General features: G+C 50.5%; 1 protein-coding gene across 1 annotated transcript; it reads right to left on the bottom strand.

Annotated features, from left to right (window-relative positions):
- Positions 1 to 1259: 1259 nt before the first annotated feature.
- GAREM2 (GRB2 associated regulator of MAPK1 subtype 2) lies at positions 1260 to 27391 on the bottom strand. The gene is made up of 6 exons (XM_053461301.1): positions 27083 to 27391; positions 21965 to 22105; positions 8097 to 8227; positions 5418 to 6581; positions 3435 to 3607; positions 1260 to 2406 (listed from the first exon to the last, which is right to left on the bottom strand). The coding sequence occupies exons 1-6, from the start codon at positions 27192 to 27194 to the stop codon at positions 1422 to 1424; spliced, it is 2706 nt and encodes a 901-aa protein (XP_053317276.1). The 5' UTR covers positions 27195 to 27391; the 3' UTR covers positions 1260 to 1421.

The raw sequence follows: 27391 nt of genomic DNA, 5'->3' as shown, positions 1-27391 counted from the left end.
CGATTGTCTTTGTGCATTAGATCCGTGGTACGCAGATACAGGAAAGATCTTTGAGCTCTCCATTAAATGAAGGTCTACTTAGCTCTTCACCTTTTCTCCTTTTACCCCGAGCTGTCTTCTTTTAAATGCCCGTAATAACGCACGTCTTCTGGAATCATAGTCATTTCTTTCATTGTTCGTAGCTGAGCCTTAAATATCGTCGTTCCAGCCACACTTTCCAGCATGAGTAGTTTTCACATCGAGAAAGTCACAGCCTCATGCTGACGAGCCCCATTAAGGATGAAACGGCCGTCCACGAGCGGTGATCCGGTTCCTGCACCTCTTACCCAGGTTTTGTGTAAAGTCTGTCCTGTACAGCGGGGCGATTACTTTCACCGGATCCGCGTATAAAGTGGATATAGAGGCAAAAGTCGATTATTGTTGACATTATTTGCATGCGCCTACCCAGAATCCCTTGTGGTTGTGGCAGCACCATGAGATTTCTGAGGGAAAAACAAGCTTTCTGGCGTGTCTGGTGTCTGTAGATGAGTGTTTAATAATAATGCTTCTATTACCCCCTAAATTTTAGTGGAAGGGTTTTCCCTCATCTTTACTCACCATAACTCATGTAACTGGTATTTCTTTATTTATGAATCAGAAAAATACACTAACATTATCTGCAATGCCCACTACATGCAAGATTAGAACAGAAAAGAGCTTACACTCTAACCGAAGTGGTATAATAAGAGAAGGGAAGGCGCAGTGCGGAGGGAATCTCCGATATCTGTCTCGTTATTTTTCCTCCCCTGTCTGTATTTCAGTACATTGCTCACCGATGTTCCGCCTGCACTCACCATCCCTTCTCCCAAACGGTGAGTATAAGGGAGATCATGCAAGCTGAGCCGACTCCACTGTGTCCCTTTTAACATCATCCGCCGGACGACAGATGCAATGCCAACTACCATCTCTTTAATGAGAACATTTTGTTATTTTCACAAAGAAAAAAAAGGAAAAACAACATAACAGGAATAAAAAAAGAAGAACAGCATAATAACGACTTGGCCGGTAGCCGGCTGTTAAATACTGGCTTGGTATTTACAGCCCTATTTGCACGATCAGCGCAGTTTCATATCAGTCAGTGTTGCTTTTGTGTTGCTTTTGTGTTGATTTTGTGTGTTTATCATAAAATGGTGACTCATGTCATCCCTTTTTGCACCTGTTTTTTGATCTGATACAAATCCTAAAGGTAGCGCGACCAACAGCTGGTCGAACCGAATCGTAGGTTACGTTCTGTGCAAATTGTGCTATTTATACCGCTGAGCGGATCACACAGGGGCAGACCCCGAGAGACGTCCACCGACAGCCCTCGGACGAGACCGCTCCAGTCAGGCGCTGTTACTAGGCCTAGGGGTTAGCATTAAGTCCGTAGGAGACGGTCTCAGTCATATTTTCGGCCTCCAGCCCTTGATAAATTGCATGATTTTTTTCACTTGAAGCTTGGTGAGTTTGAAGTCGTCGGAAAGAATTTCCTCCGTGAGCTGCACGAAAATGCTCCCGTCGATGCGTTCCTTTATGAAGAACGTCACCACGTCCTCCGACAGGCCGATAAACCTGAGGCACCGAGACACCTCCTCCACCGACAGGGTGGATAGGTCGGAGGGTGGGTGCCAAGTGTGGGGGTCCCCGGGGAACATTCCTGGAGTGTGAGGAGATGACGCGTTTGAATTCATTCTGGAGGACACTGGCGGCACCTCAATGACCCCTTGGGTCAGGTAAACTCTGGTGATACCCCCTTCTGCCCCTCTCAGGATAGTAGGGGAGAGCGGGGCTGTGCTCCTGATGACAATATTTTCAGTCTCAAAGCCTTTTGTCATCCTGGGTGGGGGCACGGGACACGAGCCGGTCCCACCGGCTTTAAAAATGGGTTCGGGGATGAAACGCAGCTCAGATCCAACAGAGAGAGAATCTGGAGAGCTGCTCTGACCGCTACTCACATCGAAAGGGTCAAGGACGTCAGACGCACAGGACGGGGGCGACTTCTGCCTCTCCAAGGGGTCCAGCCGCTCTCCGGAGGACGAGGGAGTGGAGGCAAAGGCCGGGTTGGCAAATGGATTGAGAGCTCCGAAGGGGGCAAATCGTTTCTGAGTTTGAGGGGGCTTCAGTCTAGGGCAGCTGTAGTATGTTTTAATCGCGGCGTCTGTACTCAGGAGCGGAGTCGTTCGGCCGCTGGCAACGCTAGGGCCGCTGTCAGGGTAGGCCCAAGAGTCTGACCATGATGTGTGCGTGGGCTGCGAGGTGGAAGCCATGGTTCCTGACATCTGGCGGCTGGAGGCATCCCCGGCCTTGCAGTCCCCCCACGTGCAGGGGTAACAGTACAGGGAGTAGGAATCCGGAGAAGGGGAGCAATTCCCGCTGCGATTTCCTGATCTGTCGGGAAAGCAAAAGAAACATTTCAGCCACGGACAGCCACGGACAGCCAGAGGGCTCACATAAGATTGCAATAAGATTCAGGACAGGAATAAAGAAACAAGAGCTTGCGATCGGTTGCAGGGCTCTGGGGTGCGATGGGGGTCAGGCTGCCGGCTTGTGGTCCGTGTCGGGGACTCACAGCGTGTATATATATGTATTTAGTTGTATATAGCGTGTATATATATATATATATATATGTATTTAGTTGTATATAGCGTGTATATATATATATATGTATTTAGTTGTATATAGCGTGTATATATAAATATATATATGTATTTAGTTGTATATAGCGTGTATATATATATATGTATTTAGTTGTATATAGCGTGTATATATATATATGTATTTAGTTGTATATAGCGTGTATATATATATATGTATATATGTATTTAGTTGTATATAGCGTGTATATATATATATGTATTTAGTTGTATATAGCGTGTATATATATATATATATGTATTTAGTTGTAAATAGCGTGTATATATATATATGTTTTTAGTTGTATATAGCGTGTATATATATATATGTATTTAGTTGTATATAGCGTGTATATATATATATGTATTTAGTTGTATATAGCGTGTATATATATATATAGATGTGTATTTAGTTGTATATAGCGTGTATATATATATATGTATTTAGTTGTATATAGCGTGTATATATATATATATATATATGTATTTAGTTGTATATAGCGTGTATATATATATATATATATGTATTTAGTTGTATATAGCGTGTATATATATATATGTATTTAGTTGTATATAGCGTGTATATATATATATATATATATATATATATATGTATGTATTTAGTTGTATATAACGTGTATATATATATATATATATATATATATATATATATGTATGTATTTAGTTGTATATAGCGTGTATATATATATATGTATTTAGTTGTATATAGCGTGTATATATATATTTAGTGTTAGGGAGGAAGACCCCGTCGGATTCACTCACATGTCCTGAAGACCCGGCGAGTAGTAGGACAGACTCGGACCGGGGGACTGGGTGGACAGAAGAGGCGCCTTTGGAATCCGCGGTGGGACGGGGGGGCTGGACGAGGACGGAAAAAGTCTCCCGCCGCGCGGAGGCACTGGGGGGGCGTTGAGAAGGCGACATTCTTCCCTCACCTGTAAGAGAGAATCCATTAGGCTTCACGAAAACATTTAACCTCAAAGCAAAAGCTTTACTGAAGGAAAGCCACGCGGGCGCCATTTACAGGAGCGCCATTCACTTATTTGCTTGGTGGGTTTGCTGCAGGAGAGCTTTTGCTGGACGATGAGACAGAGAAATTAAAACAAATTTCATTTCCAAATGAAAGAAAAATCTGAAAGGGCAGAAAATGAAATTAATTGCCCCAAAACGAGGGAAAAACAAAATGAAAACTTCACCCCAAACCATGTCTGGAATCCATTCGACCCTCAAAGCTGCAAATGAGGAAAATCCCAAAGACCTTAAACATTACAGAGCTACTGACTGCCAGTCCCATCATCCCGAGGAGGACACAATCCCCGGATGGAGGATGTCGTGGGTTTGGAGGCTTTTCTTATGTCTCAGCGGGCACTTTGCAGACACTTTGTGGCCCCTGGGAGCCGTCTGTGTGTCTCTTGGCCCCTGGGCCCTGTGGCTCTGTCGGCGCAGCCAGCACATCTTTTGGAATCGGGCTAAAGTTAATAAAGTGTCTGCAAGCCCCCTCCCCCCATCATGAAAATTAACCCTTTCCGTTTTTGGTTGTGGATGGCGACACTGGGCCATCTGGAGCCAAATGGGTTAATGCCTTAAAAATCATCAAAATGGCGAACAATCGCTCCAGAGGGTCTTCAGGGTTTAATGCCCCCGACGAGCGTCTCTAAGATACCAATCCCCCCGCGTCTCCCCGGATAAAGGTTACGGGGTCTCAGAGCCAATAATATCGGAGCAGCCGGGCGTCCCGGCAACCGCAAGTAACCAGCGGCGCCGACGTGCTATTTATTGACATTATCACACTTTGGGGCGAGATGTTCCCACGGGGGGAGGGGGGCATTAACTGGAGACCGGACCTCAAGGGGTACGAAGAATGACGGCGTCTCTGTGCGGGGGGGGGGGCTAACAAAGACTACCCAGAATGGGGTCACTGCTTCAACTACTTCACATCAGAAAAGAGGGTGACCTTTAATAACTTTTAACAGGATTCTGTTTGAAAAGGAGCCAAACCTCTTAGGTATTAAATGTTCCGCGAGCGTCAGCCTCGCCGCAGGAGCCTACAACCAGCTGTTGCAGCTTTATTCCTCCCCCGGTCTGCCCCCCCCAATATAATTGTAATAAAAGTAACATTTTTTATATCTGATGTGTTAAACGAGTGTCTCGATCCTAAAGTATCAGTCCGACCCTTTGAATGCAGGGACTGTAGGAAATGCTGCGGGACTTGCTGGCGCTATAGAAATAGAAGATAATAATAATTCCATTTGCATGCAGGGATCGCAGGTCCCACTAGATGGCGCTGCATCGCATTTCATGGAGGAGAATTCCTCAGGCTCAGGGCGATTCTTTTGGCCATATGGAGTCACAGGGACACGGAAAGAGGGGCATTTCCCCCTGGAAAGATGCCACTGCCAACCATAGAGACTAAAGCAGCTCATTCCAGAGCGTCTCTCGAAGTGACGCTACCGTATACTACAAGAAATGGTTGCATTTGCCCTGTTTGGGTGATTAGATGGGGGCCGAATGGGGCCGATCTGTCTGCAGGTTCTGGGTTTCTATGTTTCTTATATTTATTTAAAATTAGTAATTTTTCACTCTGTATTGCCGGAATTTCACTTTATCCAGAATCTTTGCGTTCCCTTTGAGATGTTGAAGTAATGTGGACGCACGTTACACATGGCCACCCCGTTCCCTGAACTCAACAAAACCAAACCAAAAAATCAAATAAACGCTGATTAACGAACAAACTAGAGGACTCACAGCATCAGATTTTGGAGGGACTGGAGGTGGCGTCTCTGTCCTTTTCTCCTCTTTATTTAAGGCCGGTGGAGAAGACGAAACTCCTTTGCCCTCCAAGGGAGGAGAGAATGTGGTGAAGGAGATTAAGTCCTGCTGGACCTTGTTGTAGCTCTCCAGATCGATGGGTTTGCTGCTGGGTTCCGAGTAATTGTCAGAGTTCTGGTTGGTCCAAAGTTCTTCGTATGGAATTTCAACCTGCTCCTGAGTCCTAAAATCCCGTTCCACCCAGTCGGGGGTCATGTACTCCCTATCGAGGTCTGAGTTCTCTGAAGATGACCCCAAACCCTGGTGTGGAATCTCCCCACAGTTTTGTGGACCGGGGTTCTCGGGTAACGTTCCGCTGTAAACACACAGGGAGAGTCGCTGGAGACCCTGGCTGAGTTCCTCTCTGGTGTAGTTGATGGATCCGGTAGAGAAGCCTTGAAGGCAAACCCGGATCTTTCTGGGGCTGGCACATTCTTCCCCGAAGTCGGTCTTGGTCTCGCGGACAGCCTTGGAATACTCATCCGGGTTGAACCTCTGCTCTTGGCAGAAAAGGGAGCAGTCCCTCACCAGTTTGTCAAAGTGGGGGTCTCCGCAGAGCAGACCTTCAGGTAGAGAAAACCGTGGCATGTCCGTGAGGAGCAGGAAGTGGAAGGGGTTCACCTCCTCCCTGCGAAGGAGGCAGCAAAGAACTACAGTCTTGGAGATGATGCTCACCAGCTTATAGCGGTGACCTTCTCGGATGACGTGAAGGTCGTAAGGGTTGCGGGCCGGGCGCGTGGGCACGATGACGTTGACAGGCAGCCGCACCTTCTCGATGATGCTCCTGATGGTATGTTCACCTTCCTGCATCTGAAGCTCCAGCGGGCTGCGGGTGCTGAAGCTTCCCTTGCACTGGAAGGGCAGGCTGAGGCTTTCGTTGGTCCGGTGGTTCATGCAGATCAGACAGGGCATCTTGCCCTTCACCTGTTTGCCGAGGGTCCCCGTCTTCCCCAGCTTTCTCAGGATGGTGTTGAAGCGGGACTTTTCCTTCACCGTCTTGGCACACAGAATCTCCGCCTGGCCCATGAGCGTCAGCTCGTCGCCGGCGTGCAGCGTAAAGTTATAGACCTCGCTGTCCTCGCTGAATTCTCCTGACACCACCTGGGAACGAGACAAGGAAGTCACTCCTCTCACTGGGTCCAGCTGGACAGCTCTGCTGTGCTGCCCTGCCCAGAGGATAAAGACTACGTCGGGAAAGACTAAGGGAGCTCGATATCTCCAGCTTGGGGGACAGAAGAGAGAGACAGGGGGAGGAAACAAGAGATAGACAGAAGAGAAAAGGGCATGGGAGAGAGAGAGAGAGGGGGAGGATGTGGAAATCAAAGAGAGAGAGAGGGGATGAGAGACAGAGACGGGGAGAGAAGAGAGAGGATGAGAGACAGAGAGACGGGGGAGAGAAGAGAGAGAGAGAGGGGATGGGAGACAGAGAGACAGGGGAGAGAAGAGAGAGAGAGAGGGGATGGGAGACAGAGACAGGGGAGAGAAGAGAGAGAGAAAGGTGATGGGAGACCCAGACGGGGGAAAGAAGAGAGAGGGAATGGGGAGACAGAGGTGGAGGAGAGAAGAGAGAGAAAAGGGATGGGGAGACAGAGACGGGGAGAGAAGAGAGGGGATGAGAGACCGAGACGGGGGAGAGAAGAGAGAGACAGGGGATGGGGAGACAGAGACGGGGGAGAGAAGAGAGTGGATGGGAGACAGAGACGGGGGAGAGAAGAGAGAGAGAAAGGTGATGGGAGACCGAGACGGGGGGAAAGAAGACAGAGGGAATGGAAGACAGACACAGGGGAGAGATGAGAAAGAGAGGGAATGGGAGACAGAGACGGGGGAGAGAAGAGAGGGGATGGGAGACAGAGACGGGGGAGAGAAGAGAGAGAGAAAGGTGATGGGAGACCGAGACGGGGGGAAAGAAGACAGAGGGAATGGAAGACAGACACAGGGGAGAGATGAGAAAGAGAGGGAATGGGAGACAGAGACGGGGGAGAGAAGAGAGGGGATGGGAGACAGAGACGGGGGAGAGAAGAGAGAGAGGATGGGGAGAGACAGTTGAATATATAAATGGATTTAAAGACAGACAGGAAAGAGGACAAAGGAGGAGAAAAGTTACAACAAGAGACCGGAATCTAACACTAGAGAGTCAGAGACTGAGATAGAACGGAAAGGGAGATTTACTTTACCGAGAGGGTGGTAGATAAGTGGAACAGCCTCCCAGCAGAAGTGGTAGAGGGTAATACAGTGAGGGTATTAAACATGCATGGGATAGACATATGGCTCCTGAATCTAAGACGAGACCAACGACAGCAGGAGAAACGGGTGACTAGACGGGGGCCGGATGGTTCTGGGTTTCTAGGTTTCTTGTGCCTGTCCCATGCATGTTGAAATTCACTCGCTGTAATAATCTCTACCACATCTGCTGAAAGGATGTTCCACGTATCTACAGCCCTCTTAGTAAAGTAACGCATCTGATACGTGGACTCGCTTTACATCCCGCATTTCACGCACGGCACTCAGGTTAAGGCCCGGCTGCGTTGCGTATAAAAAGGGACTTCTGGGAAGGTCACTGGAGCCCGGCACTCCTTGTAGTTTTGCCGACGTGCGCGAGGCGGCCGCAGCCCTGACCTTGACGCTGAAGGTGATGGCTTCCATGACGAAGATGCGGTCGGGAAAGACGCTGGCCACCTCCTCCACGCTGCTGAAGTACTGCACCGGCTCGCGCACGTCCCGGTCCTGATCCAGCAGCTTGAACTTCCCTGGGAGGTCAGAGAGAGGAAAGTCACCGGATGAAAACAGCCCTGCACGGGGCATTTCAAACTGAATACCAGCCCTGTATAATGTATAGATAAAGCAGTGAGCCGGCCCCTGTATAATGTATAGATAATTCAGTGACCGCCCAGGGGGGCGGCTTGCTGATTTATCTATACATTATACAGGGGCCGGCTCGCTGATTTATCTATACATTATACAGGGGGCCAGTCACTGATTTATCTATACATTATACAGGGGCCGGTCACTGATTCATCTATACATTATACAGGGGGCGGCTCGCTGATTTATCTATACATTATACAGGGGGCCGGTCACTGATTTATCTATACATTATACAGGGGGCCGGCTCGCTGATTTATCTATACATTATACAGGGGCCGGTCACTGATTTATCTATACATTATACAGGGGCCGGTCACTGATTTATCCATACATTATACAGGGGGCCGGTCACTGATTTATCTATACATTATACAGGGGCCGGTCACTGATTTATCTATACATTATACAGGGGCCGGTCACTGATTTATCTATACATTATACAGGGGCCGGTCACTGATTTATCTATACATTATACAGGGGCCGGTCACTGATTTATCTATACATTATACAGGAGCCGGTCACTGATTTATCTATACATTATACAGGGGCCGGTCGCTGATTTATCTATACATTATACAGGGGCCGGCTCGCTGATTTATCTATACATTATACAGGGGGCCGGTCACTGATTTATCTATACATTATACAGGGGCCGGTTCACTGATTTATCTATACATTATACAGGGGCCGGTCACTGATTCATCTATACATTATACAGGGGGCGGCTCGCTGATTTATCTATACATTATACAGGGGGCCAGTCACTGATTTATCTATACATTATACAGGGGCCGGTCACTGATTTATCTATACATTATACAGGGGCCGGTCACTGATTTATCTATACATTATACAGGGGCCGCTCACTGATTTATCTATACATTATACAGGGGGCCGGTCACTGATTTATCTATACATTATACAGGGGGCCGGTCACTGATTTATCTATACATTATACAGGGGGCGGTCACTGATTTATCTATACATTATACAGGGGGCCGGTCACTGATTTATCTATACATTATACAGGGGGCCGGGTCACTGATTTATCTATACATTATACAGGGGGACGGCTCACTGATTTATCTATACATTATACAGGAGCCGGTCACTGATTTATCTATACATTATACAGGGGGCCGGCTCGCTGATTTATCTATACATTATACAGGGGGCCGGTCACTGATTTATCTATACATTATACAGGGGGCCGGCTCGCTGATTTATCTATACATTATACAGGGGGCGGTCACTGATTTATCTATACATTATACAGGGGGCCGGTCACTGATTCATCTATACATTATACAGGGGCCGGTCACTGATTTATCTATACATTATACAGGGGGCCGGTCACTGATTTATCTATACATTATACAGGGGCCGGTCACTGATTTATCTATACATTACACAGGGGGGCCGGCTCGCTGATTTATCTATACATTATACAGGGGGCCGGCTCGCTGACTTATCTATACATTATACAGGGGGCCGGTCACTGATTTATCTATACATTATACAGGGGGCAGGTCACTGATTTATCTATACATTATACAGGGGGCCGGTCACTGATTTATCTATACATTATACAGGGGGCCGGTCACTGATTTATCTATACATTATACAGGGGGCCGGTCACTGATTTATCTATACATTATACAGGGCATCTCAGTGATTTCTCACTTTATTGTTTGTGTGATGACAGTTTAGTAAATATCTTTAGTCTGGAACAAGTAACTCCCTCCGGTCACCACTAGGCGGCGATAAAGTCATTTCTCAATATAAGGAGAAGCATTTAATATTCTTCAGCACCAGGGAGAGTTACTGACCCCTGCAGGGAATGGGGGGGTATGGGGCAGTTACTGACCCCTGCAGGGAATGGGGGGGGTGTATGGGGCAGTTACTGACCCCTGTGGGGAATGGGGGGGTATGGGGCAGTTACTGACCCCTGCAGGGAATGGGGGGGGGGTGTATGGGGCAGTTACTGACCCCTGCGGGGAATGGGGGGCTGTATGGGGCAGTTACTGACCCCTGCAGGGAATGGGGGGGGTGTATGGGGCAGTTACTGACCCCTGCAGGGAATGGGGGTGTATGGGGCAGTTACTGACCCCTGCAGGGAATGGGGGGGGTGTATGGGGCAGTTACTGACCCCTGTGGGGAATGGGGGGGTATGGGGCAGTTACTGACCCCTGCAGGGAATGGGGGGGGTGTATGGGGCAGTTACTGACCCCTGCGGGGAATGGGGGGCTGTATGGGGCAGTTACTGACCCCTGCAGGGAATGGGGGTGTATGGGGCAGTTACTGACCCCTGCAGAGAATGGGGGGGTGTATGGGGCAGTTACTGACCCCTGCAGGGAATGGGGGGCTGTATGGGGCAGTTACTGACCCCTGCAGGGAATGGGGGAGGGCTGTATGGGGCAGTTACTGACCCCTGCAGGGAATGGGGGAGGGCTGTATGGGGCAGTTACTGACCCCTGCAGGGAATGGGGGGGCTGTATGGGGCAGTTACTGACCCCTGCAGGGAATGGGGGGGTGTATGGGGCAGTTACTGACCCCTGCAGGGAATGGGGGGTGTATGGGGCAGTTACTGACCCCTGCAGGGAATGGGGGGGGTGTATGGGGCAGTTACTGACCCCTGTGGGGAATGGGGGGGTATGGGGCAGTTACTGACCCCTGCAGGGAATGGGGGGGGTGTATGGGGCAGTTACTGACCCCTGCGGGGAATGGGGGGCTGTATGGGGCAGTTACTGACCCCTGCAGGGAATGGGGGTGTATGGGGCAGTTACTGACCCCTGCAGAGAATGGGGGGGTGTATGGGGCAGTTACTGACCCCTGCAGGGAATGGGGGGCTGTATGGGGCAGTTACTGACCCCTGCAGGGAATGGGGGAGGGCTGTATGGGGCAGTTACTGACCCCTGCAGGGAATGGGGGAGGGCTGTATGGGGCAGTTACTGACCCCTGCAGGGAATGGGGGGGCTGTATGGGGCAGTTACTGACCCCTGCAGGGAATGGGGGTGTATGGGGCAGTTACTGACCCCTGCAGGGAATGGGGGGGCTGTATGGGGCAGTTACTGACCCCTGCAGGGAATGGGGGGGTGTATGGGGCAGTTACTGACCCCTGCAGGGAATGGGGGGTGTATGGGGCAGTTACTGACCCCTGCAGGGAATGGGGGTGTATGGGGCAGTTACTGACCCCTGCAGGGAATGGGGGGGTTGAGGCAGTTACAGACCCCTGCGGGGAATGGAGGGGGGTTGAGGCAGTTACAGACCCCTGCGGGGAATGGGGGGTGTGCAGGGCAGTTACTGACCCCTGCAGGGAATGGGAGGGGGTGTATGGGGCAGTTACTGACCCCTGCAGGGAATGGGGGTGTATGGGGCAGTTACTGACCCCTGCAGGGAATGGGGGGGGTGTATGGGGCAGTTACTGACCCCTGCAGGGAATGGGGGGGTATGGGGCAGTTACTGACCCCTGCAGGGAATGGGGGGGCTGTATGGGGCAGTTACTGACCCCTGCAGGGAATGGGGGGGGTGTAGGGAGCAGTTACTGACCCCTGCAGGGAATGGGGGGGCTGTATGAGGCAGTTACTGACCCCTGCAGGGAATGGGGGGGTGTATGGGGCAGTTACTGACCCCTGCAGGGAATGGGGGTGTGTATGGGGCAGTTACTGACCCCTGCAGGGAATGGGGGGGGTGTATGGGGCAGTTACTGACCCCTGCAGGGAATGGGGGGTGTATGGGGCAGTTACTGACCCCTGCGGGGAATGGGGGGGCTGTATGAGGCAGTTACTGACCCCTGCAGGGAATGGGGGGGTGTATGGGGCAGTTACTGACCCCTGCAGGGAATGGGGGGTGTACGGGGGGAAGTTACTGCCCCTGTGTGATTCTATAGGGGCCACATCCTGCGGGCCGGGATCCCCAGAGCCCAATAAATCCTCTCATGAGCGGCGATCCATCCGGAAAATGTCTGTCAGACCGCAGGCCGCAGGCGCTTCCTTCCAGTCCACGTTCGCTGACATTAACCTGCCCCCCCCCAGCAGTTAATGGGTTAAGTGCAGCCCGAGTGGCCGCCTCGGCTCCCCGATCGGCTCGCTCTGTTCCCTGCGTCCCGAACACAATCGCCGTTATCGATTCAATGAGCCGGGAGCGTCAGGCGGCGGGGGCCGGGCGGGCCGGTATAAAAGGGCCATGTCTGCTCCATGCATTATTAACGAGCGTCATTATATATATATACGGTGTATATATATATATCTAGTGCCTCCTGACACTGCCGCTGACCATTAACCCTCCGAAGCCCTCCAATCAGCCTTTTCCTCAAATTTTGCAGATTACGGTGTTTTTTTTTTTGCATAAAACGAAATATTTCATTTTTGAGTAAATTGTAACAAAAATAATTTATACAGCCCGCAATAAATAACCCACATCCGCTGACCTTTAACCCTCTGAATGCCAGACGGGGAAATACAAACTCAACACGTAAGAAAAGGGCTTTTTGTTTACTAAAAAAAAAAAGAAATATTTTTGAGTAGATTCTAATAGAAATAATTGAGCCTTTTTGGGGTTATTAGCGGGGAATAAATTCGATTCTCTTCCAATAATTAAAAATAATAATTATAATGAGAATGGAGGAAATACGCTTTTGTCTGGATTTTGCGGCTTTTGCCCATTTTGGGCTGAGCGATGTCCGTGGAGAGGGGGGCCGGGGGTAGTGGAATTTGGGGCTGTGTGCTCTGCGCTGTGTACCCAGGGGCCACGGTCAGAGTGATCTGCACCCAGGGGCCACGGTCAGAGTGATCTGCACCCAGGGGCCACAGACAGAGTGATCTGCACCCAGGGGCCACAGACAGAGTGATCTGCACCCAGGGGCCACAGACAGAGTGATCTGCACCCAGGGGCCACGGTCAGAGTGATCTGCACCCAGGGGCCACAGACAGAGTGATCTGCACCCAGGGGCCACAGACAGAGTGATCTGCACCCAGGGGCCACAGACAGAGTGATCTGCACCCAGGGGCCGCAGACAGAGTGATCTGCACCCAGGGGCCACGGTCAGAGTGATCTGCAAACAGGGGCCACGGTCAGAGTGATCTGCACCCAGGGGCCACGGTCAGAGTGATCTGCACCCAGGGGCCACAGACAGAGTGATCTGCACCCAGGGGCCACAGACAGAGTGATCTGCACCCAGGGGCCGCAGACAGAGTGATCTGCACCCAGGGGCCGCAGACAGAGTGATCTGCACCCAGGGGCCGCAGACAGAGTGATCTGCACCCAGGGGCCGCAGACAGAGTGCTCTGCACCCAGGGGCCACGGTCAGAGTGATCTGCAAACAGGGGCCACGGTCAGAGTGATCTGCACCCAGGGGCCACGGTCAGAGTGATCTGCACCCAGGGGCCACAGACAGAGTGATCTGCACCCAGGGGCCACAGACAGAGTGATCTGCACCCAGGGGCCACAGACAGAGTGATCTGCACCCAGGGGCCGCAGACAGAGTGATCTGCACCCAGGGGCCACGGTCAGAGTGATCTGCAAACAGGGGCCACGGTCAGAGTGATCTGCACCCAGGGGCCACGGTCAGAGTGATCTGCACCCAGGGGCCACAGACAGAGTGATCTGCACCCAGGGGCCACAGACAGAGTGATCTGCACCCAGGGGCCGCAGACAGAGTGATCTGCACCCAGGGGCCGCAGACAGAGTGATCTGCACCCAGGGGCCGCAGACAGAGTGATCTGCACCCAGGGGCCGCAGACAGAGTGCTCTGCACCCAGGGGCCACGGTCAGAGTGATCTGCAAACAGGGGCCACGGTCAGAGTGATCTGCACCCAGGGGCCACGGTCAGAGTGATCTGCACCCAGGGGCCACAGACAGAGTGATCTGCACCCAGGGGCCACAGACAGAGTGATCTGCACCCAGGGGCCACAGACAGAGTGATCTGCACCCAGGGGCCGCAGACAGAGTGATCTGCACCCAGGGGCCACGGTCAGAGTGATCTGCAAACAGGGGCCACGGTCAGAGTGATCTGCACCCAGGGGCCACGGTCAGCGTGATCTGCACCCAGGGGCCACAGACAGAGTGATCTGCACCCAGGGGCCACAGACAGAGTGATCTGCACCCAGGGGCCGCAGACAGAGTGATCTGCACCCAGGGGCCGCAGACAGAGTGATCTGCACCCAGGGGCCGCAGACAGAGTGATCTGCACCCAGGGGCCGCAGACAGAGTGCTCTGCACCCAGGGGCCACGGTCAGAGTGATCTGCAAACAGGGGCCACGGTCAGAGTGATCTGCACCCAGGGGCCACGGTCAGAGTGATCTGCACCCAGGGGCCACAGACAGAGTGATCTGCACCCAGGGGCCACAGACAGAGTGATCTGCACCCAGGGGCCACAGACAGAGTGATCTGCACCCAGGGGCCGCAGACAAAGTGATCTGCACCCAGGGGCCGCAGACAGAGTGCTCTGCACCCAGGGGCCACGGTCAGAGTGATCTGCAAACAGGGGCCACGGTCAGAGTGATCTGCACCCAGGGGCCACGGTCAGAGTGATCTGCACCCAGGGGCCACAGACAGAGTGATCTGCACCCAGGGGCTGCAGACAGAGTGATCTGCACCCAGGGGCCACGGTCAGAGTGATCTGTACCCAGGGGCCACGGTCAGAGTGATCTGCACCCAGGGGCCACGGTCAGCGTGATCTGCACCTAGGGGCCACGGTCAGAGTGATCTGCACCCAGGGGCCACGGTCAGAGTGATCTGTACCCAGGGGCCACGGTCAGAGTGATCTGCACCCAGAGGGGGTATTCTGGAGGGGTGGTAGGGGTACATGTTATTTTGTGCACATGCCAGGCGCTCCCATTACGTACAGTGGGGAGGAATAACCCAATTATCGGGGAAGCAGTCTGGCCCGTGGTGGGAGATGCCTGGAAGCAGCGCCTTACAGACAGACGAGGAACCGCCGGCAATAAGTGGTCAGCTCTTGGTCCCGGGTGACCGATCAATGCCATGAAATGGATCCGATGATTACCGGGAAAAATGCCTGCCCCCCCCCGAGCCCCCTCCATGGGCTGTAAATGGAGAGGATGGGGGGTGAGGGGCAATTATCAAAGAGCTCCCAGTCAAGGTAATAAACCCAGGGCATTCCACGCGGGTCAGATCCGAGGGGCAAACACCTGGGCCAATGTCTCCTTCACGGCACTCAGCTGGTTAATGGAGTGATTGCATCTGTCTGGCACTGGGTCGGTTAAAAGAGTCTAGAATAAGATCAATTCCTGGCATTAAATGGGTTAACAGCTCTCAGCGCTAGTGTTCATTTTACATAAATGCCATCAGCGTCATCCTTGTGGCACTCAAAGGGTTAATAAGATTAGGTGGAAGGGCAGAATCCCATGACCAGCTTCTGCTACCCAGCACGTTAATGGTTAACAGGCCCCAATATTAATCCCTCTGGGCCTCCCGCATTTATTGAGTTAACACGGTTTAGTTGGTCGAGCCCTAGCGGCCGGTCTCTGAGCCCGGAGGCCAATCAGGGAGTTGACGGTTTGTGGCGTTTCCTCTGCTGAGGTCACCTTTATTGGCTCCCTCCCCCGGGACTCTCAGCCATGGATCGTATGACAGGTTTAACGTGCACACCCGGCATTCAGAGGGTTAATAATAAAGGTCCCGGGGGTCACAGAGGATGTCTGCGGTCTGCCGCTGGCACTCGAAGGGTTATCAATATACTTCCCTATTCAGAGGAGATGACTCCCGTCAGATAACGCAGATCGGCCCCCGTCGGCCCCGTCTAGTCGCCCGTTTCTCCTGCTGTAAAAACCCAAACCTTACCCTCGCTGTATTACCCTCTACCGCTTCCGCCGGGAGGCTGTTCCACTTATCTACCCCCTCTCAGTAAAGCATGAGCATTAATGAGCCCGGCCCGAGTCTCTTGCATGCATTCCGTCTCCTTCCCCAGACGACGGGGGGCCGCGGGAAGCTTCGCTCCGAGCCCCCTGTGCAGGGGACGGTTACTTCAGGACCGCGGACAGCGGCGACTGCTTCCCTTCCAGCAGCCCCCGTGCGCGCGACACAGAGGGTCCAGAAATAGCCGGGGGGCAAAACGATCCCCCATGTCTGGATCCATTTATAGAGGAGCCTGTGCCGGGGCATTAACCCTCGCCACGCTGCCCTTCCTTTAAGAACATGTTGGTTTTGTGACAATTATTTAAAGGGGCGATTTAAGGTCCGGGGCAGAATGTGCCCCAAAGCGCCCCGAATCATACTAATAATAATAACAAATAAACAATAATAATAACAAATAAACAACAATAATAATAACAAATAAACAATAATAATAACAAATAAACAACAATAATAATAACAAATAAACAATAATAATAATAATAAGCATCCTGTAAAAATGTATACAAATATATATATATATATTGTTGCACCAACAAGGAACTGGGCAGCTGCAGCTTCTCCCTAAGGAGAACAATAATATTCCTCGGGTGAAGCTGCAGCTGCCAGGCTCCTCCTTGGTGCAACAATCAGTGCAAACGCCATACATGCGCTGCGGAATCTGACGGCGCTAAAGAAAACAATAAATAATAATAATAAGTAATAATAATAATAAATAATAATGGAAATTATAATAAATAATAGTAATAATAATTTTAGTCATAATAAATAATAATAGTCATACTAATAATAGTAATAATAATAGTAATAATAATAATAGTAATAATAATAGTAATAATAATAGTAATAATAATAGTAACACTAATAATAGTAATAATAATAATAATAAATAATAGTAACACTAATAATAGTAATTATAATAAATAATCAGTAATAATAATAACAATACTAGTAATAGTAATAATAGTATTAGTAATAGTAATAATAGTGATAATAGTATTAGTAATAATAGTAATAATAGTATTAGTAATAGTAATAATAGTTTTAGTAATAGTAGCAATAATAATAGTATTAGTAATAGTAATAATAGTATTAGTAATAGTAATAAAATTAGTATTAGTAATAAATAGTAGCAATAATAATAGTATTAGTAATAGTAATAATAATAGTATTAGTAATAAATAGTAGTAATAATAATAGTATTAGTAATAGTAATAATAGTATTAGTAATAGTAATAATAATAGTATTAGTAATAAATAGTAGTAATAATAATAGTATTAGCAATAGTAATAATAGTATTAGTAATAGTAATAATAATAGTATTAGTAATAAATAGTAGTAATAATAATAGTATTAGTAATAGTAATAATAGTATTAGTAATAGTAGCAATAATAATAGTATTAGTAATAGTAATAATAGTATTAGTAATAGTAATAATAATAGTATTAGTAATAAATAGTAGTAATAATAATAGTATTAGTAATAGTAATAATAGTATTAGTAATAGTAGTAATAATAATAGTATTAGTAATAGTAGTAATAATAGTATTGGTAATAGTAATAATAGTATTAGTAATGAATAATAGTAATAGTAATAAAAGTATTAGTAATAGTAATAATAGTATTAGTAATAAATAGTAGTAATAGTAATAATAGTATTAGTAACAGTAGTAATAATAATAGTATTAGTAATAGTAGTAATAATAATAGTATTAGTAATAGTAGTAATAGTTATAATAAGTAGTAGTAATAATAATAGTAATAATAATAGTATTAGTAATAGTAGTAATAATAATAGTAATAGTAATAATAGTATAAGTAATAGTAATAGTATTAGTAATAGTAATAATAGTATAAGTAATAATAATAGTAATAATAATAGTAATAGTAGTAATAATAATAATAGTATTAGTAATAGTAATAATAGTAATAGTAATTATAGTATTAGTAATAAATAGTAGTAATAATAATAGTATTAGTAATAGTATTAGTAATAGTAATAATAATAGTAATAATAATAGTAATAATAATAATAGTATTAGTGGTAATAATAATAGTATTAGTAGTAATAATAATAGTATTAGTAATAGTAATAATAATAATAGTATTAGTAATAGTAATAATAGTAATAGTAATAATAATCGTAATTATAGTATTAGTAATAAATAGTAGTAATAGTAATAATAATAGTAATAATAATAGTAATAATAATAATAGTAGTAATAATAGTAATAATAATAATAGTAATAGTAGTAATAATGATAATATTAGTAATGACTTGCACCGTGGGGTCCGCAGCGCTGGGGGGGCTCGAGGCGAGTTTTCCACAGGGAGGAAGAGGATGAATTATTTAGGATCAGCTCATTAACTATTGATGAGCCGGTGAGTTAAAAGCCCCCACGGCCAACGTTGCCTCATTTAACAGAGGTGGGGGTCTGACCCCCATCCCGTACACCCTGAAATTAACCCTCTCGCTGCCCAGCCCTAAGAGGGGGTGTGACCCTCCTGCTGCCCCATGATGGGGCTTTTAATAATAATAATAATAATGTTTCAGAAAACCCTGCAGCCGGCATAGTATATAACAGGATACATTTTACTGCCCGGGTGGGAAAGGGTTACATTTACAATGATTGGAAGAGAGATTTTAATTCATCATTAATTCTACTGGCCAAGAATGATCTGCATCCCCCCCCCCCCGCTAACCCACACGTGGCCGGATCTCTGCCCCCCGGTAACCCACACGTGGCCGGATCTCTGCCCCCCGCTAACCCACACGTGGCCGGATCTCTGCCCCCCGGTAACCCACACGTGGACGGATCTCTGCCCCCCGCTAACCCACACGTGGCCGGATCTCTGCCCCCCGGTAACCCACACGTGGCCGGATCTGCCCCCCGGTAACCCACACGTGGCCGGATCTCTGCCCCCCGGTAACCCACACGTGGCCGGATCTCTGCCCCCCGGTAACCCACACGTGGACGGATCTGCCCCCTGCGCAGGCTGAAGATGGACTTGTTTGCCAGTTTCTGTACCAAGGGGTAACATGTACCCCTTGGAGGGGCAAATCATGGACCAGTGCTGGGGCAATTACTAGAACAGCTCAATGAGTGGCATTCTCTTACATACTGGGGTAACTTCAGCCAGCAACCTCCGACCCTCCCCCAACATATGAATAACCCCCACCCCATCGACCCAGACCGGGGCAAACTGCGAGACTGTGGGCAGCATTGGAACGCGGGACCCCCACAGTGCCCCCACCCGCTCTCTGTATGATCTCGCGCAGGCACTTTATTGCCCTGACCCAGCATAACCTCTTTACCTTGTGCACTTAGCGTCCCCGCGGGGCCCCTGGGACTCGGAGCCGGGATATCATCTGCCTTCCTTCCGGAGTAAAGATTGCATTCTATGCACTAAAACATCCGCCTTCCCGGAACGCCAGGCATCCTCCGGCCGGGAGAGATAACCACGGGCTCAGGGGCATCTACCTGAGAGGGCAGGGTGGGGATGGGGCAATTCAGGTAACATACCCCGCACCCCCCCATCCCCTGCCGGGCGGTCAGCAAGAGACCGGAATCTAACACTAGAGAGTCAGAGACTGAGATGGAACGGAAGAGAGTTTTACTTTACTGAGTGGGTGGTACATAAGTGGAACAGCTTCCCAGCAGAGGTGGTAGAAGGTAATACAGTGAGGGGGTTAAACATGCATGGGATAGACACACGACTGGTTTGAGTTTTTACAGCGGGAGAAACGGGCGACTAGCCGGGCCGAACTCAGTTTCTGAACAGCGAGGAGATGCTCTGTAGGTCTGGGTATTGCACGGTGCGGACATGTATGTGCTTAGCGTGTGCCCCTTCGCGCTGCGTGTCTGCGAGGATGTGCTAGAATGATGGGAAATTGATGCAGCTTTATGAATGGGACGGGGGAGGTTATTCGTCCTTCCTGAGTGGCCGGGATGCATTCTCATTACTTATTCATCAGCTGAATCGCTGCCATCAGAACGCGCATTAAAGCCGAAGCTCAGCGGGAATGACCTCAGATCCCTCGCACATCCCCGCAGCCAGAAACAAGAAACCGCTAAGGAGCCGCTGAGGCCGGGGGGGCCGCGTTCAGGCAGAGCTGGGGTCGCAGCTCATTGGAGGCTCAGAAGGCCCCTCGCTACTTTGTTAAAGAATCACATTTAATGTTGCCTCGGCGTACACTCAGTGCAGTGAGTTACAAACGTTCATCCTGAGAGGTTAATTGCTAGACGTGTTATTCATTGATGCATTCAGCCATTCATTCCTCCAATCCTCCATTCATTCCTCCATTCATCCTTCGAATCATTCCTCCATTCATTTTTCCAATAATTCCTCAAATCGTTCCTCCATTCAATCATTCCTCCAATAATTAATGCATGCATTCCTCCAATCATTCCTTCATGCATTTATTGAATCATTTCTCCATTCATCCATCCAATCATTCCTCCATCCAATCATTCCTCCAATCATTCCTTCATGCATTTATTGAATCATTTCTCCATTCATCCATCCAATCATTCCTCCATCCAATCATTCCTCCAATCATTCTTTCATGCATTTATTGAATCATTTCTCCATTCCTCCATCCAATCATTCCTCTAATCATTCCTTCATGCATTTATTGAATCATTCCTCTATGCATTCATGTTGATGCAATATATTAAAGCCTTAGACACAACTCTCATTCATTGGGGTGCAGAGGGGTCTCCAGGTCTCAGGGGGGCCCCAGAGCTTCTACACTAGAGGCCCTGTTAACGTCACTCGTAATTATTCATCACTGGACCTGCGCCGGGGTTATCATATTGCTTTGGTTTATTCACTTCATCGTATGAATTCACATTAACGAGCACATTTCTTACCTGCGCAGTCACGTCATCCAAGAGACAGCCAATGAGAGACATGCGCAGAGAGGGTGCCCCGGCATCTGTGTTACATATTCACATCTTCACACATTCATTACATTTAAAGCTCTCGCCGGCAGAGGAAGGAGAACCCCGAGGCGGCCTGGAGAGGAACATTCAGGTCTCCGTCCCGCTGTATGTGAAGTCCACAGAGAACCTACAGCGAGGTCCATTGTGCATGGGTTGGGCCCTAGGGGCCCCTTACATATCCTGGGGCCCATAGTTTAGGGATATTTTTTCTCCGGCCCAAATCCCCCCAAACTGTCCCGGGCTGGACCTCCTGAGTAAGGACAGGTTACTAGAATATGAGCTCATTGCCCCCCCCCGGACCCTCCAGTTATGGTAGAAGCTGCAGAGACCCGGCACAAGTCCCGGCACAAGACCCGGCACAAGACCCGGCACAAGACCCGGCACAAGACCCGGCACCAGCGGCAAACGTTTTATGAATCAAGGTTTGGAATAAACTCCGTCGGGCAGAACTCCAAGTGAGAGCAACCAGACGGCGTGCGGCGGGGGGACAGCCTGCGGACAGCCGCTATTAATCCATGCCGGGGGTCACGTCAGGTCACAGGCCTCACCGGCAGCCCAATACCCGTATAAACCGACTAAACCTAATCAATTAACCCAAGTGTGGCCAAGAAGAATGACCGTGTAGAAACAGCAGCTACCGGGCTACTAAAAGTGGAGCAGTCACCACGGCAACCGATATACTGTAACTATAGGGGACCAAGGAAGCAGCTACAACACGAGATTTGCCCCAAAAGGCCCAGTTACCCCCTCCGTGTTCTAATACCCCACCTGGCTCGGCCCCCCGCATCCTGCTCACCTGGGTATTGGAGGGGGATGTCTATCTTGGGTCCGATGACGTAGTGGCCCTCCTCCAGGCTGTGGGCCGTCACCGTGGTCCACTGTCGGCAGGAATGGATCAGGATGACATCCTGGTCGCTGACGCCCTCCACGCGCTCCCCTGTGGTGACAAGACGGGGTTAAAAACTTTATTTATAAATCTATTCCACGACAGCGGCAGAAAAATGGCACGGACCAACAGCAAGGGGCAAGGGTTTTACCCCAGTCTCGGGGTGAAGGGGCAGATTCTCAGGGTTTTTACCCCAGTCTCGGGGTGAAGGGGCAGATTCTCAGGGTTTTTACCCCAGTCTCGGGGTGAACGGGCAGATTCTCAGGGTTTTTACCCCAGTCTCGGGGTGAACGGGCAGATTCTCAGGGTTTTTACCCCAGTCTCGGGGTGAATGGGCAGATCCTCAGGGTTTTTATCCAGTTTTGGGGTAAACGGGCAGATTCTCAGGGTTTTTATCCAGTTTTGGGGTAAACGGGCAGATTCTCAGGGTTTTTAGCCCAGTCTCGGGGGGGAAGGGGCAGATTCTCGGGGTCACACAGTCTTCTCTGATTTAATGATATCTGAGCGTTCCGATTGGTTCTTTTCTCCCTGCTATATCACAGCTGGGATCCCTGCTTGAATACAGGTGATGCCATTCAGAATATCTTTACCTCCCGACAGGTAACGGTTTCTTCTGATCTTAAAAAACACTGAAATAATTAAAAATGGCTGAGGGTGCTGATGATGGGAGTGGCAGTCTGTGGCAGAGCCAGCATTAGCTGACCAATTCCCTGTCTTGAAGACCCTAATACCCCTCCCCCCCACACTGACAGAGGCTGTCTGAACCAATCAGCAACAATCAGCAACTTGACAACAGGGGAGAGCTAATCCTGCAGATTCTGGGAACAGGAAGTTCTGATGGCCGCTCCCATTATACACAGATATGGGGGGCTTTCTATCAACAAACATCGTTAATATGAAAGAAAATGCATTTAACCGCGTGTGATCCGGCTACTCTCAGTCATTTTTAACCCCTCGTTAAACCTCATGAGGTGCGTGGGGTGATTAACGCAGTGATTAATCCCAGCCATCGCGAGGGGTAAGAATGCGGGGGCAGCCGGCGGGGTCATAATTACCACCGATTCTCTCTAACTCCCGGCTGTCAGCTCCAAACCTGGAATTACAGAAACTCTAGAAACTTCTCGCCTCTGGGTGTCACGGCAACCGGTGGGCAGAACCCCCCCTTTCCCTATTGGCGGGGTCCTGGCCTATGAGCTGACACTCTAAATATCGCTGACGTTTTAACCCCTGATCCATGAAATGCTGAAATATCTCTGGACGGATTTGCCGTGACAAATCGTGGGGTTTTGAGATCGATGGTCACCTCGTGGCGCAGAGGGGCATCACTCGGCTACCCAGACCGTGGCAGATGCCCCCTACAGCCGGCCGCCCGGGGCTGTTGGTTCTTCACGCCGGTCTAGGGCTTTGGGGTGTTGTAGTCGGGCTAGAGAAGAGGCGGTTTCGGAAGACACGAGGGTTTGCTCTCCTGCCCGTGGACATGGTCATCAGTTTACCCGGGGGGGGGGGTTCGTTTTTAAAGCTACAAACCAAGGATTTCCCACGGCTGAGTGTGATAGAGTTGATGCCGAGTCTTCCAGTTGAGCTGTCGGTGGCCACGGCTGCCGGTCCCAGATCGGTTATTGCCCTTCTCAGTCATCTGATGTCTTCCGGAGTCTTGGGGCCACCGGCCGACTCCACGGGATTCGGCTCAAAATGGCGGCCAAAAGAGGTTGCCCTGAGAAATTTCATTGGTCTGTCGCCTGACCCATTTCTAACCGGCAGTAAACCATAGGGGGGGTATGAGGGGCAATTAGCAGAGGGCCTGGGACCGCATGCCTGGAACAGCCGCGAAACGTGCGGAAGATGGCCCTGAGCTTCTAGCCAGGCCGGGAATGGGGGGGCACGGGGGACGGGTCAGAGACATCACAGTTTGTGTCTCCGTGAAGCGCGTCGGATCTCACGCTCTGGGCGCATTCACTAAGCTCGCAGAATGTCTCATTGCTAAGTGCAAGCTCCACAGACCGCGAACCTCCTGCCCAGGGGCCACAAATAGTAGTGGCGGGGGCCACAAATGCGGTGACAGCCATGGGAAAGCTGCATTTACCATCCGCGGGGCGCGTTCCTCCGGCTCCGGGGCAGGTGGGGCTTTTGTCACCCCGCGGATCACAGATTCTCACCCTGCTCAGGGGTTGTATTTTTTTGCCCCGCACCGCGCTACATTCCTGATGGACAGATGGGGTCTGCTGGTAAATTAACCCCTTCGCTGACCGCTTGAAGATGTAGTTCCCAGACGTGTGCAGAGAGAAGCCCTGTGCCTGGCCCTAAGGGGTTAATACTTGTAGTCGTCCCCCCCCCCATTCAGGGTTTTGGGGGAGGGGAGCGGGACAGGAGCTCTGTGTGTGGATAATACAGGCTCTGCCATCTGCCCCACGCACCCTGCATGCTAATGAGGGGGACAACGCAAACACCCCCAGCAACTGAAGTGGGTGCCAAGAGGCGCAGGGGGGCCCATGGGAAGCTCATTTATTAGCGCCCGCACTAAATCAGCCCCCTCCCCCTATTCACAGTGTCTGGGGTCCAGCGTGACCCACATTCTACATTCACACACAGACTGAAAACTGCCCCGAGCCACCCACAACTCCCATTACTCCCATACAGTGGGTGATCGGGCATGACGGGAATTTTAGCAGCCCCCCCCCGACTGAAACCCCCCAGGTTGCCCCTCATTAACTGAAACATGGAGCTGAAGTCACTTTGTATAAACAAATAACATCTTAGATTTCCCAAAAGTAGATTGCAAGCTCTTTAGCATAAATTGGGAGCCCCGCAGTGTGCCTGTGCTAAAGAGCTTGCAATCTGTTTTATGCCAGGGGGTTTGCCAGGGTCAGTATAGCAGATTTTTTTTTTTACCCAACGGTTAGCGTCTGATCATCTGGCAGACACGGGGTTAACGCGCTGACCCGGAGAGATCGATTATTTTCAGTCTGACGGCAAAGCGAGCGGCCTTATCAATCAATGCGCCGGCCCCCCGCGGCCCGCTCTGCTTCCGAGCCGGTGAGAGGCCTGCCAGGCATGGCGGGTGGATGCATGGGACAGACTCCCAGGAGAGGCAGTAAAGAAACGGCCTGGGATAGACATGGCCCTGTCCAAAAATGGCTCAAGGAGTTAAATAACTGAGAGTTGCATCAAAATGCGTTGCTGGAAAGATTCCCGACTGCCGGACCCCCAATCCACTGCCGGACCCCCAATCCACTGCCGGACCCCCAATCCACTGCAAGCTCCACCACGAGAGAGATCCCCCCTGGTTACAGAATCCTCCCTGTGTTTTCCAACTGAAGAAGAGACCGCCGAGGTCAGCACCATTTGCCCCCTTACTGGATCCTTACTGTGCTCCCACCATCACGGGCTTTCTGTTAGTATGAAGGACGGGGCTTTTCCCCAAACCGCTCCATAAAATACAACCTACAGACCCGGGAGACGCCGCAGAGAAAGTTCTTCCACCCCAGCATCAGCTACATGTTTAGTGAATCTGCCCCCGGCCCCCGTCTCTCCCTCCTAATCTACGTCTCTCATGGCCTCAGCCATCAATACCCGCACCACGGCCAGTGCCGCCTGGAGCCCCACGTGTGGCCCCTGGGGGGCATTCACATTACGTCAAGGGCACTCGCCCAGCTAACGCACTTCGACCTGCGCAGATAAATGCCCTGAGACGCAGCCCTGTCCGGCTATATATAATGTGCAGCCAGAATCTGCAACTCCCATCAGGCCAGCCGGAATCCACACCTCCCATCAGGACAGCCAGAATCTGCAACTCCCATCAGGACAGCCAGAATCTGCAACTCCCATCAGGACAGCCAGAATCCACAACTCCCATCAGGACAGCCAGAATCTACAACTCCCATCAGGACAGCCAGAATCTGCAACTCCCATCAGGACAGCCAGAATCTACAACTCCCATCAGGCCGGCCAGAATCTGCAACTCCCATCAGACTGGCCACAATCTACCCCTGTGCAGCCGGTGTATTTAACCCTTCAGTGCCCAAGATACCCTTCCCTCGACATGAATACACTTTGCCCCCATCCCTGAATAAATCACCCGCTGCCTCTGCTCCTCAGAAACCAAAATTAAATTGTAAGCTCCTAGGGCAGGAAATATCTAGAGAAACTTAGTTAAGATAGTGGGTCCTGGAGCAGGTTCCCTGTCTGTTCTAGATGTCTCCATTCAGACATTCCCAGCTGAGGCATGACTCCCAGCATCACTCCCAGGCAAGGCATCACCCTCAGCCGAGGCATCACTCCCAGCCAAGGCATCACTTCCAGCCTCAGCATCACTCCCAGCCGAGGCATCACTCCCAGCCTCAGCATCACTCCCAGCCCCAGCATCACTCCCAGCCGAGGCATCACTCCCAGCCGAGGCATCACTCCCAGCCTCAGCATCACTCCCAGCCCCAGCATCACTCCCAGCCGAGGCGTCACTCCCAGCCTCAGCATCACTCCCAGCATCACTCCCAGCCAAGGCATCACTGCCAGCATCACTCCCAGGCGAGGCATCACCCTCAGCATCACTCCCAGCCGAGGCATCACTCCCACCCGAGGCATCACCCTCAGCCTCAGCATCACTCCCAGCATCACTCCCAGCCGAGGCATCACCCTCAGCCTCAGCATCACTCCCAGCATCACTCCCAGCCTCAGCATCACTCCCAGCCGAGGCGTCACTCCCAGCCTCAGCATCACTCCCAGCATCACTCCCAGCCAAGGCATCACTGCCAGCATCACTCCCAGGCGAGGCATCACCCTCAGCATCACTCCCAGCCGAGGCATCACTCCCACCCGAGGCATCACCCTCAGCCTCAGCATCACTCCCAGCCGAGGCATCACCCTCAGCCTCAGCATCACTCCCAGCCGAGGCATCACTCCCAGCCGAGGCATCACCCTCAGCCTCAGCATCACTCCCAGCATCACTCCCAGCCTCAGCATCACTCCCAGCCTCAGCATCACTCCCAGCCGAGGCATGACTCCCAGCCGAGGCGAAGCGCTCCGTCCCGTTACCTGTTCCCAGTCTGACGAGGGTGGGGAGTCGGAATTTGCTGACGATGACGTCCAAAGGTAAAGCGACGGAGCTCCAGGTGAGCGCGGAGACGCCGGCTGAGACTTTCTCCATGGTCGCCGTCTGCCGGCAGCATAACCCTCGGCAAAGAGCTGCAGCTCAGGGCTCCTGGGGCTTCGCCAAGAGTCCCACCAACCCCACCACGACCAGCAGCCCCACCGCCAGCAAGAGGTCCGAGGGCAGCGCTGGGAAGGCACGGCGGGACGCGGCTCCGGGAGGTGCCATGGTGCTCCCACTCAGAAGCTTCATGA

Source organism: Spea bombifrons, chromosome 3 (assembly GCF_027358695.1).
Source record: "Spea bombifrons isolate aSpeBom1 chromosome 3, aSpeBom1.2.pri, whole genome shotgun sequence".
Lineage (NCBI taxonomy): Eukaryota > Metazoa > Chordata > Amphibia > Anura > Pelobatidae > Spea > Spea bombifrons.
This window is presented reverse-complemented; position numbering and strand designations above follow the sequence as displayed.